The sequence below is a fragment of the Orycteropus afer genome, unplaced genomic scaffold (assembly GCF_000298275.1).
Source record: "Orycteropus afer afer isolate SDZICR_OR568_19922 unplaced genomic scaffold, OryAfe1.0 scaffold00155, whole genome shotgun sequence".
Classification (NCBI taxonomy): domain Eukaryota; kingdom Metazoa; phylum Chordata; class Mammalia; order Tubulidentata; family Orycteropodidae; genus Orycteropus; species Orycteropus afer.
In genome coordinates, this window is record NW_006921742.1 from 6,260,981 (window position 1) to 6,279,402 (window position 18,422).

At 37.8% G+C, this 18,422-nt stretch overlaps 1 protein-coding gene across 1 annotated transcript in view; it reads right to left on the bottom strand.

Moving 5' to 3' along the window:
• The window catches only part of PEX7 (peroxisomal biogenesis factor 7), a 152,569-nt gene that overhangs the window by 31,870 nt on the left and 102,277 nt on the right, over window positions 1-18,422 (bottom strand). Inside the window, exon 11 of the mRNA XM_007946313.2 lies at window positions 4,437-4,536. Coding sequence (XP_007944504.2) covers window positions 4,437-4,536 — 100 coding nt within the window. The remainder of the gene's footprint in view (window positions 1-4,436; window positions 4,537-18,422) is intronic.

An 18,422-nucleotide genomic window follows, 5' to 3' on the forward strand; every position in this document is an offset into this window, starting at 1 on the left:
TACCTGTTTGTTAAAGCCACCCCCTTGTGGTATTTCTGTTATAGCAGCACTAGATAAATAAGATAGAATTTGGTATCAGAAGAGTAAGGTACTACTACTCTAACAGTTACCTAAAATGTGGAAGTGGTTTTGCAATTAGGTAATGGGTGCAGGCTGGAAAAATTTTAGGGTGCCTAATAGTAAAAGCCTAAGGAGTTCCAGTGGCATAGTACCTAAGGCATTTGACTGCTAACCAGAAGGTTTGTGGTTCAAACCCACCAGCCACTCCACAGAAGGAGGATGGGGCAATCTACTTTTGTAAAGATTTACCACCTCAGAAACCCAATAGGGGTCACTATGAGTCAGAATTGACTCAATGGCAGTGAGTTTGGTTTTTAGTTCATAGTAAAAGCCTAGATTGCCTTGAAGAGACTGTTGGTAGAATTATGGATGTCAAAGGAAATTCTGGTGAGGGCTCAGAAGGAAATGAGGAAAGATATGGAGAAAGTCTCTATGTCTTAGAGAATACATGGCATCGTCAACAGACTGTTCCTAGGCATGTGAATATTCAACGTGTTTCCATTGAGGCTTTAAAATAAAACGATGAACATGTGATTGAACAATGGAAGAAGGGCAATGCTTTTCATGCAGTGGCAAAGAACTTATCTGAATTATGTTGAAATGTTTGATGGAAGGTAGAACTTGTAAGTGATGAACTTGGTTATTTGGCTGAGGAGATTTATAAGCAAGATCTTAAAGGCATCACATGATTTCTCCTTGCTGCTTATTGTAAAATGGAAGGAAATAAATGGACTTAAAAATAAACTGTGCAAAATAAAAATAAAGATTTGGAAAATTTTGTTGTACAAATTAAGGACATGTTTCCTAGCATTTTCTATAAGGACTTGGCTATACAATGTTTTGTTAAAGAGATTAAGCCTGTAACTAATCAACTACCACAGCAGAAAGCCCATCAGCTTAGATTGAAGGGGAATGAGAAAGGAAAGTTGTCTGTCTCTTGTAATTCTATAGGCAGAAAACAGGTCAAAAGAGCTACATTTGCTGTCCTCCAAGAAAAGAAAAGGACCTCGCTGGAGCAGCTTGGAGGTGAGCAGAACTACGGGAAGGGGAACAGGAAACAGGGCTGCCTTGGTTTCAAAGGGCAGAGTCATGGCCTCCTAGGTTTCAAAAAGTCAGATCTCTATTAACTCAGTTCTGGAGTGTGGCGCTGCCATTCCCACAGGCTAAGAGGATGGGGACACCGCCTAAAGCTGAGAAGTGGGGCTGCCATGCCCAAGGGGCAGGAGAGCAGATCCTGCCAGGGCTAAGTAGGTAGGGTCACCACTCAGATGGAATAAGAGAATGGGTCCACCCAAAGGTGAGGGAGCAGAGTACCATCCCACTGAGGTAGAAGACAAAGCTGAAGCTCGGGGCAAAGGGTCCTCCACTCAGAACCCAGAAAGCACGGGCAGCACCCAGAGCTTGGAGGGCAGGGCCATTGTCCAGATGGTCCTGGAGAACACAGGATTATTTTCAAGCCTTGAGAGCTAAAGTAATTTGTTCTGCTTGGTCTTGGACTTGCTTGGTGTCTGTTATCCCTTCTTTCACTCCAAATTCTCTCATTTGTAATGGAAACATCTACCTTGTACTGGTTCCATCATTGTACTTTGGAAGCAGGTAACTTACAATCTAGATTTCACAGGTTCATAGATGAAGAAGAGTTTTTCCCCACGGTAGAATATACCTAAAGCCTCATCCATATTTGATTAAAATGTTTCAAAAGATGAGATTTTGGAATTAGAGTTGATTTAAGACTTGTGATGATATGATGGAGTGAATGTGTTTTGCCTGTAGGAAGGGTATGAATTTTGGGGGTCAAAAGGTAGAATGTTATGGGCTGAATTGTGTCCTCCTAAAATGTGTTGTAAATCCTATATCTCTGGTTATAATTCCATTTGGGAACGGGTTCTCTTTGTTATGTTAATGAGACAGTAGTAATGAAGGTGTACCTTGAGTCCATCTCTTCAGAGATATTAAACAGATTAAACAAGCAAGTGAGTAAGCAGAGGGGAGCCAAGTAGATCCCATAGCACATGATGATCACCAAGGAGCCAAGGAATAAAAGCTGAAGTGACAAGGACCTTTCCCCAGAGCCAACAGAGAAAGAAGTCCTCTGTAGAGCCAGCGCCCTCAAGGTGGATTTGGAGCCTCCTAAGAGTGTTGTTGTTGTTGTTGTGTGCCTCCAGTCGGACCGACTCAGAGCGACCCCTCCTTGGGTTTCCGAGGCGGTATCACTACACTACGGAAGTAGATTGCCCAACCTTCCTTCCTGCCCTAAGAGTCAGAAAATAAATTTGTTTGTTAAAGTCACCCACTTGGCGGTATTTCTGTTATAACAGCACTAGATAACTAGGATAGGATCCTTTGTTTGGAATTGTCATGTTTCAGTAGGAACATTATGATTTTTATTTTAAGAAAGGAACTAGTCCATGTAATTAAATTTACATTAAAAAGAATGCCATTAGGGGACATCAAGCTCAATTGGCATAACATACTATACAAAACATTGTTCCACCTCCTACTTTGGCAAGTAGCAACTGGGATCTTAAAAGCTAGCAAGCTGCCATCTAGATGCAACGATGGGTCTCTCCTCATCCAGAGCAAAGAAGAATAAAGAAAACCAAAATTCATGGAAACAATTAGTCCTAGCGATTGGTACACCACCCGATCTGTAGCCTATATGACTATGAGACCAGAAGAACTAGATGGTGCCTGGCTGCCACTGTCATTCACTTGGAAGGGGATCTATGTAGGAGATCCTTGATAGAGAGGGAGAACAATGTAGAACAAAACTCAAAATCATTTGGAGAAAACAAAAGGAGGGGGGAACCAGGTTTGCTGGTCCAATAGAGCCTGGTGGAACCACTGAGACTATGGCCCCTAGCTGCCCTTCAGATCTGGAATTGAACCCACACCTGTGGTTTCCAGCCAAACAAAAGACAGGCATATGAGTTAAACATTTACCTCAAGTAGATACACTCCTTGGAGAGAACAAGCAGGGGGAAAGAAGGGTTGCTTATGCACAGGGAGACAGCTCAGGGGGCAGGAGTGCATGGAGGGATGGACACAGGGAAGAGGTAACTATAGGGAGGAAGTGGGAGGGGAGCTGTTGCATTGTAGTAAACTGTCGTCAATGTCATGAGACAAAGTGTGTGTGAACCGCTGTACGGAAAGTAAATTTGCTCTATCAACCTTCACCCAAATCACACACAAAAAAAAAAAAAGAACGCCATTTCATGCATCATTATTTCAATGTCTCTTCTCTTCCAACATGCTATGAAGTCATTTTTAAGCAGTTATTCTAATATTAATGAGAATTTCTAATGCCTGATGGGGAGTTCTGGTGGTGTAGTGTCTAAGCCATTTGACTGCTAACCAGAAGGCTGGCAGTTCAAACCCGCTAGCCACTCCTCAGAAGGAAGACTGGGCAATCTATTTCTGTAGACACAGCCTCAGAAACCCAAGGAGGGGTTGCTATGAGTTGAATCAACTTGACAGCAGTGAGTTTGGTTTGGTTTTAATGTCTAATGAACATATTTTAAACTCTGAACTACATCTTAAATTCCAAAAATGAAAAGAAACCAGCTCATTAGATTAAATAAGAACACAGTAATGTAAAATGGGTTTTCTGTTTCGTAACTTCAAAAATTGATCGCAATAATATAGTTCATATCATACTCTAGAATTTCTATATATTAGTTTTTGCTTTTATTGATTAAATGTTGGTATTTTCATAGTCTGTTATAAAGTATCTTATCACTCAGCATATTGTGATATTCCTGACTTGAATTTATTTCTAAAATGGAAACAGATTAAAACAAAATAATAATAATAATAATAAAAACAAGAGTAAAGAATGTTTAATGCCCAAAGTATTGCCTCTCAAGTCCTCAAGAAAGCAAAAGTAGAAAAACATAAAGGTTATTAATTAAAACAGCAGACATGAGGTGTGGAGACGGAGCAACAGTCCTGAGAGGGAAATGTCCTCCCCATTGTCTCAGCTGCTTAATGGGAGCGCTGTGTCTCAGATCATAGTCCTGACTTCCACCAATCTCTCAGCATAACCATTCCCCACTCAATTTTTTTTATTACTGTCACACTTTCCATTGAAGCAGCCCAACTTAAAGCCTTCAACATGTTAATACTTTTTAGAAGGCTTCCTTTTGCTCTCAGATAAGTCAAACTTTCAAGAAGACAGATGTATGCCAAATATCTGGATACTTCTTTCCTAATATGTCAGATGCCAAAGTTTTTAGCAAGGAAGATCAGGTTAAGTAAGTGGACTTAACTGTACCCTAAAGACAACACTTTTGTCCACAAATGCAACACACACCGTCACATAGAGCTGTCTGTGGACTGTATGGATAAATAAAACATCAGGAGATCACGTCCATTACCTGAGTAGGGCTATGAAGACTTAAATCTAAACCACAAGTAAACTCTGTATGATGTTCCACTGTCTCAAGAAGAGGATCAGGCTTTGAAAAGTTCCAGAATCTGTGAATATAAACAAAAAGAAACAATGTAAGTTGCTAAAACTACCATGAAAAGAACTTACAATAAGAGAAAAGAGATTTTTGACAAAGCAACGATTAAAACAGGCTCAACCAGTTCATAAATGCACAGCCCACTGCTGATCTACTAAAAAAAAAAAAAGTCTTCTAAAAAATGTATTGTATCCTATAATATCAAAAAACAAGAAGGAATTATTAACTGATCTCAATCAACCCTTAAAAGGTAATTGTATTCCCATTAGTATTCCTTGCTGGATGGAAGCTAAAGTTTTAGTTATGTTTTAATATTGGACAAGGACATTTGAGATGAGAGACACTATGTTTTTGTAGCAATTTCTAAAACCATTCACAGATGTAAAATAAGGATTAGATGAACTCTAACATTTTATGATTTTAAACACTACTTCATTTCTCAACAACTGACAGGAAAAGATCTTAGGTTTCATTTACATTTCAATAGCAATTCAAATTCATTGAAAAGAATCTGTTCTCTTATTAAAATCTATGTAATTCTGAAACTACTTTTTTTTGAAGCAGTCTTTCTTAAAGATTCCACATCAATGTAATTTCTAGAGTTAAGAAAAACAGAAATTTATTTCTTGGGCCAATATTCAGTATTCTGTTCACCCTCTACAGACTGAGAGTGATAATATTTACCATAATACATCTCTGATTTCCACTGTATAGAAAATAATTTGGCCCTAGTTTCGATATACAAAATAGTACTTACTTTCTAAAGTTTTATATATTCATCTTTTTTATTTGACTCTAAACACACCATGAAAATGGCACATTTCAAATCATAGAGTCATATTCTAACTCAGCCTCTCTACTGATCTATAACATGGAGCAGAAGGAAGGTTTAGCAAAGAGAGTAAATACACAGAACCAACACTCAGTTTGTTTAACCTGGTGGTATTATTTCCCTAATACATACAGAGCTGGCCCTATTAAGTTTTGAAAAGGATTGTTGCTATGGATAATCCATTGTGTAGGTACCAGAGGGCAATGAATAAATAGCTCAATTATCAGATTACTGAAATCTATAGAATATTTAAGGAGAGTGATTTTATTTTGGGGAATTTGCCTGTTCAAACAAATGAGAGAACAGGCTGTATGTAGTCTTTCTCAGAAATCATCATAATGGTCTCCAGCATCTTTGCATATTTGTTCCTTCCGGTCTCATTGTTGTTAGGTGCCCTCTAGATGATTCCAACTCATAGTGACCCCATGTGACAGAGTCCAACTGCCCCATAGGGTTTTCAAGGCTATCACATTTATGGGAGCAGACTGCCACATCTTATTCCCATGCCTTCAGGTCTAGAGACTGAATTATACCAAAATCTGATGTTCTGGATCTTGATAATGTTTATATAAGCAAAATAAACATGTAATTATATAATTTAGTTTCTAAAAACATGGTTATTCCCTCATTTGCATTATTTAAAACAACAAATGATTTTGTACATACTCATTATGTTCCAAAAATCTTCAAAATGGTTTATGTATATATATATTTAATATAGCAAAAAAAAAGTGAGTTACAGAAAAATTAAGGAGAGGAGAGTAAATCGGAACCTGCAATAAGATAACAAACAAAAATATACTGCACACAGTTTTATGTGCTTGACAGCGGAAAACCACAAGACACCTCGAGGCTTTCCAGTAGCCAATAGCAAGAAGGAGACACAATCAGGCCCGGAATTCATAATGCCTATTAGTAAATTGCTCTTGAAAAGCTTAAAAGGAAATTCTCCCTTAGGAGTTCACAGAGATGAAACCCCATGCTTATGTCATGAAGAACACCCTCACCATCGTTTAAGTAAAGACAGAGAGGTTGTTTTAAGGGCTACTGCTTATGAGTCAATGGCATCACCCCAGAGAGCAATTTAGTAGACTCATTCTACTGGAAGATCAATTTGATATAATCCAAGTATTCAATTCTTGGACTTCAGTTGGGATCCGGATTTCATTTCAGTAGAATAAATGGTTAAACATTCTTTAGGTAAACCACAAATGTTGGCTTCTTTCAGTAGAATGTTTTAAGAATAATAAACAATGAGGATTTTTCATACCCTTCTGGCAAATTCCTAGAATGCACATTTTTTTTTTTCTGTTTTGTTTTTGTTATTTCTACAGAACATAACAACAACAACATCACTATGGAAGCAGATTGTCCAATGTTCCTTTCAAGGAGTGGCTGGTGGGTTTGAACCACCAGTCTTCTGGTTAGCAGTCAAATACCTTAGGCACTACACCACCAGAGCTCCTTGTTTTGGTCCAGGTAAGGGCAAAGCTTGGGCAATCTACTTCTGTAGTGATACCGCCTCGGAAACCCAAGGAGGTGTTGCTATGAGTCAGATCCAACTTAACGGCAGTGTGTTTTGTTTTGGTTTTTTGAAGGACAAAGCTGTACTGAGGAGGAGACAGACAGACCTCGTGAAAATTAAGATGCCTAACAAGGACATATAGATGAAAATGATCCAACTTCAGCCTGCAAGTGTGATGAGAGAAGTCACACATGCAGGACTCAAAAAGTAAATCTGAACTTGCTCTAATATACAACCAAATGGGCAATCAAGACTTCACACAGTTCTACACCACTAAATCACAGCTATAATAATTTTAACCTGGGAAAAATGATCAAGTATTTATCTGCACTTTGCAAAAAATTCATTAAACTAAAATGAGGGAGAGGGTCGGTATATTGAGTGGCATAAAAGCACTACTGGCCATTACAACATTTCGCAGCTCTGACAGAAATTTTGTAATATACAGCGTTTCTATTATGGTGCAAAAATTATGAGAGCTCCATTTCCAGCAGTACAGCCAAGTAGATACCAAAACCAACATTCTTTTGTGAAAACAAAGAATCTTAGATAAAACATAAAAACAAACAAATAATAACAACCAAAAAAACTTCATAAAAGCATCAGTGAGCTGATAAGAATGTCAGAAACACTCAGGTGAAAACTAAGTAATGTTTGGAATCCAGAACGACAGACAGAGCACTGAGGCCAGCTTCTTCCATGAGATTTACTACATACAGAGAACCTAAGCTTCAATTTCCCAAACCTCAAGACCAAGAGCCACTAAAATCAGAAAAGTCAATATTAATAAAAATTTAAAAATAATTTTCAATAAACAAAAATATCAAAAGTATCAAAGGGAACACAAAATAAATGACACAAGCTAAATAACTTGAGAGAACCAAAAGCTAAGCGGTATGTCTATGAGCCAAAATTTATTTTTCATTTAAACTTACTTGTTTTTACTTAAATTTACTTTTACTTAAACAATGGTGAGGGTTTTTTTGTTTGTTTGTTTTTGTTTTTTAAGGGGAAAACCCTCTAGTGGTGCAGCACCTAAGCATTTGACTGCTACAGAAGGTTGGCCGTTCAAACCCACCATCAGTCCATGGAAGGAACATAGGGCAATCTACTTCCACCAAGATGTATCTATCGCCTTGGAAACCCAGCGGGGGTGGCCAGGAGTCAGGATTGACTCGATGGCAGTGGGTTTGGTTTGGTTTGGTCATAAAGCTATCACACAAGGAAAATGGGCTCCTTTTTTTTTTACTGGAGAAGTCAGTCTACACACGTCATAAAGCAGTCAGATAAGACACATAACTTTTAAGTGAAATGTTTGTTTGGGTCCAGCATTTATACTACTTGGTGCCTTTTTGTCTCTTTGCTGATGAAATCACTGACTATTTGAGCTCTCATTGGAAGTAAATATACTGGACAAGACTCCAATGATTAAAAATATTACATAACTGTAGGAACATTTTTCATTTAAATTGGAAATGAGGAGAGAAAAAATAATCATAATACAATGTCTTGGTTGAGTTACTTTTTGCCTCTGACTCCACAATTTTCTAACAAAGCAAGAATGCAACCCTGTATTAAATCAAATATCAAAACTATTTGAAAAGTTAAGCTGAAATTATTTTTTTACTTTACTAAAATGTAATTTGTAACTTTTTACTGTAGGATTTTTTGAAATTTTAGCCAACAGATTAATTGAGCAGAAGGTCTAAAATATTTCTTAAAGTACTTCCTTTTCCTATCGTATTCTTGACTTAATTCATTAATTCTCTGTGGGTCTTAGTGAAACTAAATGGATACGTAACGTTGAATGTAAAACAAACTCTTAAAATAAAAAAAAAAATATCTCTGTGGGTCTTTCTAACTACAGGAAAAAGATTGGCAAGTATTTTGACTCTTTTTCAATGCCTTACATGTACATTAGTTCTAATCAAATTACACTATTGTAATTACTTCTCTTCACATTGCTTGAGTCTGGTAGTCTCTAGAGCAATGAGCCAAAAAAAAAAAAAAAATGTTCAATAGCTTTTCTGTTCATTTAATGACTCGTTCATTCATCAATTTATGAGACCTATGATGTTCCAGGCACTACACCATAAACAAGATACATGGCCTCAACCCTCCTGCAGCTCACAGTTTGGTGGAGACAAACGCTTGAAAAAACACAATGTAATTACAATTAATAAGTGCCATAAAAGACAATATGGGAATGAGTGACTTCTGAGGACATGACAGTGAGCTCAAATCTGAAGGTTAAGGAGGAGTCAGCCAGGTGGAGGGCAGAGAGAGCAGCCTGCTCCTTGTCAGCAGGAGCCTGACTGTGGGTCAGAGAGGGCCCAGGAGGCTGGACAGAGGAAGGAAGAGTGGTACAAGAGGAAGCAGGGTACCATTACATAGGTCTTATGAAGAATTTGGGGCTCCTCCTTAGTGTAAAAAGAAGTCACTAAAGGGTAGTAAAGGAGCTCTGGTGGCACAGTGTCCAAGGCATTTGACTGTTAACCAGAGGGTTGGCGGTTTAAACCCATCAGCCACTGGGAGGAAGGAACAGAGGGCAATCTACTGCGCTAAAGATTTACTGCCTCAGAAACCCGGTGGGGGGGTTGCTATATGTCTGAATTGACTTGATGGCTGTGGTTTGGGCTTGCTTTTTTTTTTTTTTTAAGGGTATTAAGGAGCAGATGTATATGCTCATCTCTTCCTTGTTTTTAAGTTTTTAAAATAAACTTTAAAATTTTGGAATAGTTTTAAATTTACAGAAAAATTCCAAGGATAGTACAAAGAGTTTCCTTTACCCTATAGCCAGTGTCCTCTATTATTAACATTATATTATGAACACTAGTAGGGTCAGCTTTGTCTTTTAAAAGTAACTCTGCCACTGTGAGGAGAATGGACTTGAAGGCTAATGGGTGAGTGTGGGAGATCCGAAGTCCTAAAAAGAGATGACAGCAACTTGGACTTAGGGTGATGAAAAAAGGCTGATGGACAGCTCAGAGATACATTTAGGAAACGAATCAATAGGACCTGGTGATTAACAGAACAGAAGAAATCAAGAACGGGTCGCATGTTTCTGGCTTCTATCCTAATGCTTATAAAACCAAAAAACAAACCTATCAAGCCAATTCTAACTCACGGTGACCCCATGTGTGTTAAAGAGTAGAATTGAGTTCCATACTGTTTTCCTGGCTGTAATCTTTATGGAAAGATTGCCAGATCTTTCTTCTGCTCGGTGGATTCAAACCACCAACCTTTTGTTAATAGTCGAGCACAAATAGTTTGTGCCATTCAGAAACCTATACTTCTTCCGTGTATGTATTTGTTTACAGATCCATCTTCTTCTAATAGGCACTAAACCAAAACTAAGCCAAACCCATTGCCATCAAGTTGATTCCAACTCATAGCAACCCTTTAGGAAAGAGTAGAACTGACCTATAGGGTTTTCAAGGCTATAAATCTTTATGGAAGAAAATGACCTCATCTTTCCCTGTACAACAGCTGGTGGGTTGGAACTGCTGACCTTTTGGTAGCAGCCCAATGCTTTAATCACATTACCACTAGAGCTCCTCTAATAGGCACCAAGTTCCATTAATTCTCTAAGCTGATATCTTACATTTCTCTTTGTATGTTTTGCATGTATAAAAGTTTCTGGCACAAAGACACCCAAGAAATGTTTCATGAATGAATGAATGAATGAACAAAGGAATAAATTAACTGGCTATATTGAAGACAAGATAAACAAATAAGAAAAGCCAACCACACAAATATGGTAAATTTTCATCACACATAAAACTGCTTCCCAAATGATGGGCCAAGGACTCATTATATGAGACATTCAGAAAATACACATTCATTGTCCTTATAATGGAAAATTCTGATTGAGTAGATCAGTATGGGATCCAGATATCTCTCCCCAAGGAAAGTTGATAACCACCATCCAGGGCAGGGCTTCTGAAGCATATCTCAACAGATACAGATTTGGTAAATTCTCATTAGAAACAATAGGGACTTCAGGCAGAAGGTAGGGGAGGGATAGGAAAAAGTCAACCTTGTTCTCAACCTTGACTATGCGGAAATAAATACAGAAGCTTCAAAAAAAGAAGTCTGTGAATTCCACCCCTAGATATCGTTATTTAATTGGCCTGGGGTATGGCATGGGCATGGGGAGGTTTAAAAGTACCCCAAGTGATTATAATGGAATACCAAGGTTGAGAACTTCTGACATGGGGGGAGGGACGTTCCCTATTAATGGAGAATCATGATCTAGACCCATGGTTCTCAAATTTAAGTCTGCATCTGAATCATCTGGAGGGCTTGTTAAAAATAGGTTCAGGCTGCATGGGTGGGGCTCAAGAATCTGCATTAAAAACAAGTTCCCAGGTGATCCTGGTGGTCCGGTACCACATTTTGAGAATCACTGATCTAGATAACTGTTGTTGTTATGTGCCGTAGAGTCTGAACCGACCCACAGCGACCCTCCTTGGGTTTCTGAGGCAGTATCACTATGGAAGTAGATTGCCCAACCTTCCCTTTGAGGAGTGGCTGGTGGTTTGAATTGTCAACCTTCTGGTTAGCAGTCAAGTGCCTTAAGCACTACACTACCAGAGCTCCTAGATAATTGTTACGGATACAAATTTACTAATACATTGTGGCTCTAACCATTAGTGAAGGCAAAACACTGGGGAGGGTCAAACAAAGATAAAGAGTAGACAAAGATATTCATAGGAAAAGGAACCCTTATTTTATGTAATTTCATTAATGGAGCATACTATGTATAAAAGACTACTGTTTTCTATATTATTTCTTAAACACAGAAACAGTGCAATGGAATACTGTCAGTGTTAGCTCTAGCTTCCCAATAATAAATAAATATGACCCCAAATTGGGTTTTCCACTTTACACAACGTGTCCTCTGCAAGAAAGACTTACACATACAAGACTCCACAACATAGTGCTTTCACTATTATAAGTATTATCTTATACAGCTTTTGGTCCCACAAAAACTCTTCAAGGTTGATTTGTTATTGCTGCTATAGAGTCAGCTCTGACTCACGGCAACCTTATGTATAACAGAATGAAACACTGCCCAGTCCTGCGCCATCCTTGTAACTGTTGGCATATTTGAGCCCATTGTTGCAGCTGTTGCATAATCAATCCATCTCATGGAGGGTTTCCCTTCTTTTCACTGACTGAGACTTTACCAAACAAGATGTTGTTTCCCAGCAAATAGTCCTTCCTGATGATGTGTCCCAAGAAAGCAAGACAAAGTCTTGCCATCTTCATATCTAAGGAGCATTCTGGCCACACTTCCTCCAAGACTGATGTCTGTTCTTCTGGCAGTCCATGGTCTATTCAGTATTCTTCACCAACACAATTCTAATTCATCTATTCTTCTCCAATCTGCCTTTTTCAATGTCCAGCTTTCACATGCATATGAAGTGAATGAAAAGACCACGGCTTGGGTCAGGTACACTTTAATCATCATAGTGACACTTTCGGTTTTCAACACTTTAAAGAGGTCTTTTTATTATTATTATTATTTTGATTTGGGTGAAAATTTACAGAGCAAATTCACTTTCCATACAGCAGTTCACATACACTTTGTCTCATGACATTGACCACAGTTTACCACAATGCAACAGCTCCCCTCCCACTTCCTCCTGATAGTTACCTCTTCCCAGTGTCCATCCCTCCATACACTCCTGCCCCCTGAGCTGTCTCCTTGTGCATAAGCAGCCCTTCTTTCTCCCATGATCGTTCTCTAAAGAAGTCTTTTGCAGCAGATTTTCCCAGTGCAATATACCATTTGATTTCATGACTATATCACAGATAAAATGAGTTCAACACTCATTTCAGAGATGAGTTCAAAGAAAGTAAGCAATCCATGGTGATATCACTAATAAATGGCCGTCCCAAAGCCCAGACTCTATTGACATCATGTCTAATACTTTCTTTACTAAAGGATGCCACTATTTGCTTCTTCTTCTGCCTGGGCTACACTAGCAATCTGTACTATGGGTAGGCAAGATCTGGGATTCTTCCAGTAGCTTTGATCAAAACAAGACAAAAAAAAAAAAAAAGAGTACTTTGACAAATTAAAGAAAATCATTAGGCTGATGGAGAAGGCTTGCTCTGAGAGTATTTGTGGCTCTGATCCACATGGATGCAAGATGACTTTCTGAAGAATGCCACATCTCAACAAGAGGAGAAGAAAACAAAACCAAACCCAAAGAACTACTTACTATACTGTTGGCTTACAGCTCACTGGTAGAAACTGAAGAATGAGGAAATAATTTTGCAATAAAGGTACAAACAAATATCTTACTAAAAAAGAAACAAAATTGGAAGAACTCTATCTACTATTGAAATAGTATTAAAATCTCTGAGTTAAGAATAGTCTATATACATTTCAACTGTAACTAGACCAAAATGTAGTTACATAGAGCCTAAGGCATTTGACTGCTAACCAGAAGGCTGGAGGTTCAAACCCACCAGCAACTCCTTGGAAGGAGGACTGGGCAATCTACTTCTGTAGAGATACCACTTTGGAAACCCAACGAGTCTGACAGACTCAATGGCAGTGAGTTTTTTTAGAACACAAAAGCATTTCACAAGATTATAGATGGATAGTGTGAGCACAACTTTGGTCCCCACTTAACTATTTGAAATCATTGGCTATGCTTTGGTCCTTTATTAGCTGTATAACCATGAAACACTTAATCTCCTCAGCTGTGCAGCTCAGCAGGAGTCCCTGGGTGACACAAATTGTTAAGCACTGAACTACTAGCCGAAAGGTTGTGGTTCAAACTCATCTAAAGACAGGGCCGGCGACTTGCTTTCAAAAGGTCACAACTTTGAAAAACAGAGCAACTAACACATCAACAAGCAGCCAAGCATTTGTGAATAAACCCACTGGGTTCTTAGACTATGGGAAGTCTGCACCATTTATAATGATATCCTTTATTTAGTAACTCTGCTCAGCAGAGGATGAATACAGTGATGGGCATGAGAGGGAGAGAGAGGACACTCACAGACTAATGCAGAGAGAAAAACAGACAGGGAAACTGACTGATCCTGCTCTTTTCTGGTGACTGGACATGAAATCTTGAGAGAGAAAAAAAAAAAAAAAAACCTACAGAAAGAAGAGGAATGATGAAGCAGGTCTTTGGAGTAGAGCAGTTCCAGTACCTTCCTTAGGCTCCACTATACTCCTGCCCTTGGGTTCTGAGGAACCCCGTATCTTGAGAAACATTTCCCCTTTTCTCTTTAAGCTAGCTCAAGATGGTTTCTGTCAGACACTCAGACACACACACACACACACACACACCCCTTAAATGACAGGTTGTTAATGTTGTTAGGTACCATTGAGTCATCTCCGACTCAGAGCATCTCCATGTATGACAGAATGAAACACTGCCCAGTCATGCACTAGCCTCACAATCCTCACTATACCTAAGCCCATTGTTGCAGCCATTTTATCAATCCATTTAATTGAGGACCTTCCCATTTTTCGTTGACTCTCCACTTTACCGAGCATGATATCCTTCTTCGGGGAATGGTCCTTTCTGACAGTATGATCAAAGTAGCTGAGACAAAGTCTGGCCATTCTTGCTTCCAAGGAACATAAATGGCATAAAAAACCAAAACCAAACTCACTGCCGTCGAGTCGGATCTGACCCATAGCAACCCCTCGGGGTTTCCGAGCCAGTATCACTATGGAAGTAGATTGCCCAACCTTCCTTCCGAGGTGTGGCTGGTAGGTTTGAACAGCCAGCCTTATGGTTAACAGTCAAATGCCTTAGGTACTATGCTACAGAGCTCCCATAAATGACACAGTAGAGAAAAATAAGGGATTCTGCTGAATTTGTTTAAAGATGAAAATAGATTAAAAATTGTCTTTTATTCTGTGCATGATTCATTCCATCAAGTCAAATCTCTAAGAATTCAATTTAGGATATTTAGTATTGCTATAGCAATACTATATTTTAGACTGAGGTTTCAGGACAGACCTCAAGGGCAGATCTTTTATGAATCCCTTAACTCTTAGGGGATAGAGTAAACCAGCTGATCAGACGTACTAGATGATCTCAAAAATTGGTTGACTACATGTGCAAATAACTGAGGGAGAAACACTGAGTGATGGGCAGGGTGGTTTGCTCAAATTTTTCTTAAAAATGTAAGTGCACAGATTAGAGTCAATTCCATAAGGCTTATTAAAACACCAAACCAAACAAATAACAGTCTCCTACCCCAACCCCTCAATCCTGTATCTCAGAGACAATTATTTTAAAATTTTGATATTTTGCTCTATATTTCAAAGTAATATGCTGATAAAATTCATTATTTTTTTCATTTTTAGATATTTTCTTTTGATTTCCTACATTGGAAGATAAGGCAAAGTAATATCTACATATAAAAAGTACATATAAATACAACATTCACTCAGTTGCCTTATTAACACCGCACAAGATTTTTTAAAAAAATTATAATGCAAATTACCTGACAAAATCCATAAATTTTCTAATCAGTACAATTCAAAGTTCAAAGCACTGACTTTACAGCATTAAAGCTAAGGCTTAACATTTCTCATCCCTTTAGATCTGTCGACTTCTTCATGTGCTTGCAATAGGTTATGAATTAGACTCGAATTTGATTTGATTCTTAAAGAAAAGTGTTGGTATTAAATAATTCCAAAAATGTTCTGCAGTTACAAATCAAGGCATTTAAAATTTAAAAAAAAATCTTTCACTTTACTTTTTAATTAATGCATTTGTTTTACTTTATAGAAAATTATTTTCCTTTCCACTTGGCATTTAACTTACAAAATTAAGCTGTACTCCATGAAAAGATCTGTCCAGTAGGACAATAATTAAGGTAAGATTTCTATAATTTAAACAAGTCAATTGGAAAAACTCTTTGGGGACATGTGAAAAAAACTTGGAACGTATCAACAACAAATCAACAAACCTGTAAGTTATTGCTTCAAGTATGCAAATATCTTCACCAGGAGATAAAGAAAAACAAAAAGATATGTGAAGCTCAAAGAGATTTATCAGTAAACTTCATATAATAATTGATTATAAAATAAAATAAAAATGTCTATCTGTAACTTTAGCTAATAATCTTGACACCAATATCATGGTTCCAAAATTACTGAATGCTAAAATTCTCCAATCTAGTCTGTACAGACTTAAAATACAATAGAACAGCAAATGTTCTCCTTGGAAAATACCATTTCCTCATCCCAATAGGGCTTTCAAATTCAGCTTTTGAATGACTGCTTCAAGCATAAAGTGGAAAACCGTATTTAAATACAGTCTTTAGTAGTCTTCCATAGTTAAAGTGACTGAAAAATATCACAATTGCTCATAAAATTTCAACTCACAAGTGTTCATAAACATCTATTTAGTATATCCACATTCAAAATACTATGGATGAAACAATGACATAGACTAGCCTGTCACTGGTTAACGTACTTGGCTGCTAGCTGAAAGACTGGAGGTTTGAGTCCACCCAGAGGCAGCTCAGAAAAGCCTGGTGATCTACTTCCAAAAGCCAGCCACTGGAAACCCCGGGGAGCGCGGTTCTCCTGTGATGCACATGATGTCACCAGGAGTGAGAATCTACTCAATGATGACTGGCCTACACTGTAACAGGAAACGTGGTTTTATTCACACACAAAATAGATTTAGTACAGAATCCCTGCAAGAATTAAGCAAATAAGTGAATGTAAATATTCTCATTTTTACAAAGGAAACCAAAGACTTTTATATTAAGATGCTTTCCTAATGTCAATGGTGAAGTTTGGTAAACCTCTGCCACAAATAAAAAATGCGAAGACATTTACATCTAAGATATCTGAAAGGTATAGGACATTAAGCAAGTCTTTAATCATTTTAACAATTCAATCATATCTCTTGCAGATTTTAATAATTAGTACCATATAAGTAGCCACATAATTATATGGTTCGATAAACAGATACAGAGGACTTAAAAACAAAGATCTGAAAAGATAAGGTAAAGTGACCATTTGAAGCTACACTGGAGCTCACCTTCACCCACATTTCTTATCTATTTACTTTGACTGACCTTTTTTGTGGGTAAGGGGGACTAGGTGAAGTAGAAATGAAAGGTTTGTGAGACAGAGTACATATTCAGTTATACTATCTGTTTACTTTGGCTGACCTTTTTTTGGGGGGAAGGGAAAGAAAGAGAAGTACCTGCCCATGGAAATTTCTGTGTTAATAAACATAAGGATCAAAAAAGCCCATCAACCACACCAAAGTTAAGACACTTACTATATAAAGACAAATTCCACGAGAGTAAATGTGACAAAGATAAAAGGTATTTCTGTATCTGCTGCTTTGTTAAGTTCTAAGTTTACTTCAACCCAATTAAAGAGCATTCCTCCCCTTATGCAGTCTACATAAAGCTGTTTATCTTATTTTACAATTAAACTAATACCATTAAATGCCATATTTATCAGAAACTATTAGTAAGAAACATTTTCAGTGTCTTATTTTTACAAGTAAATACCTTTCACTTTTTTCTCAACTTTTTTTATTTTGAAAATCTCCAACCCACAGAAGAATTCTACAAGTAATATATTTAACATTCATATACTCTTCATCTAGATTCACTAGCTGCTAAATTTTGACACATTTGCTTTATCTCTCTTTTTACACATTAATATACACAATATTTGCTGACCCATTTAAAAATAAATTGTAGACATCATGACTGGAGTGTCTTTTGCGATTTTGCTGGGTTTTAGTAATTTTGATTAAGCATATGAGTTTAATTACATAACAATATTTTTAATACAAAGTTTGAGGAATATATAAGGGAATGAGGAAAGGAAGAAGACTAAAATTTACTGACTGCCTAATATGAGCCAAATATATCTCATGACTAAGGAAACAAAGGCTCAGGGATGGTAAGTGACTTTTTCTTAATGACAGATTAAATATGACTATAGGTAGTGAAGGCAAATCCAGGACTCTAAACTCTCTTTCAGTGCATCATGATGCCTTCCTAAGAAATGCCTTTTTAATAAATACATAGACAACATGAAACATTTAGAAAAAATATTAAAATTGATTGAAGTAGAAGAAGTCACCCAGTTATAATCCACATAGATCCAACTCTGAATAGTGTGACCATTGTTTGCTATTGTTAGGTGCCGTCGAGTCGTTTCCGACTCATAGCGACCCCATGCACAGCAGAACAAAACACTGCCCGATCCCACGCCAGCTCCATCATCCCTGCTATACTTGGAGCCCATCATCACAGCCACCGTGTCAATCCATCTTGTTGAAGGCCTCCCTCTCTTTCGTTGACCCTCCACCCTACCAAGCATGACATCCTTCTCCAGGGAATGATCCCTTCTTACAACATGACCAAAATAGGTGAGATGAAGTCTGGTCATTCTTGCTTCCAAGGAGCATTTCGGATGCACTTCCTCCAGGACAGATCTGTTAGTTCTTTTAGCAGTCCATGGTACTTTCAGCATTCTTCGCCAGCACCACAACTCAAAAGCATCAACTCT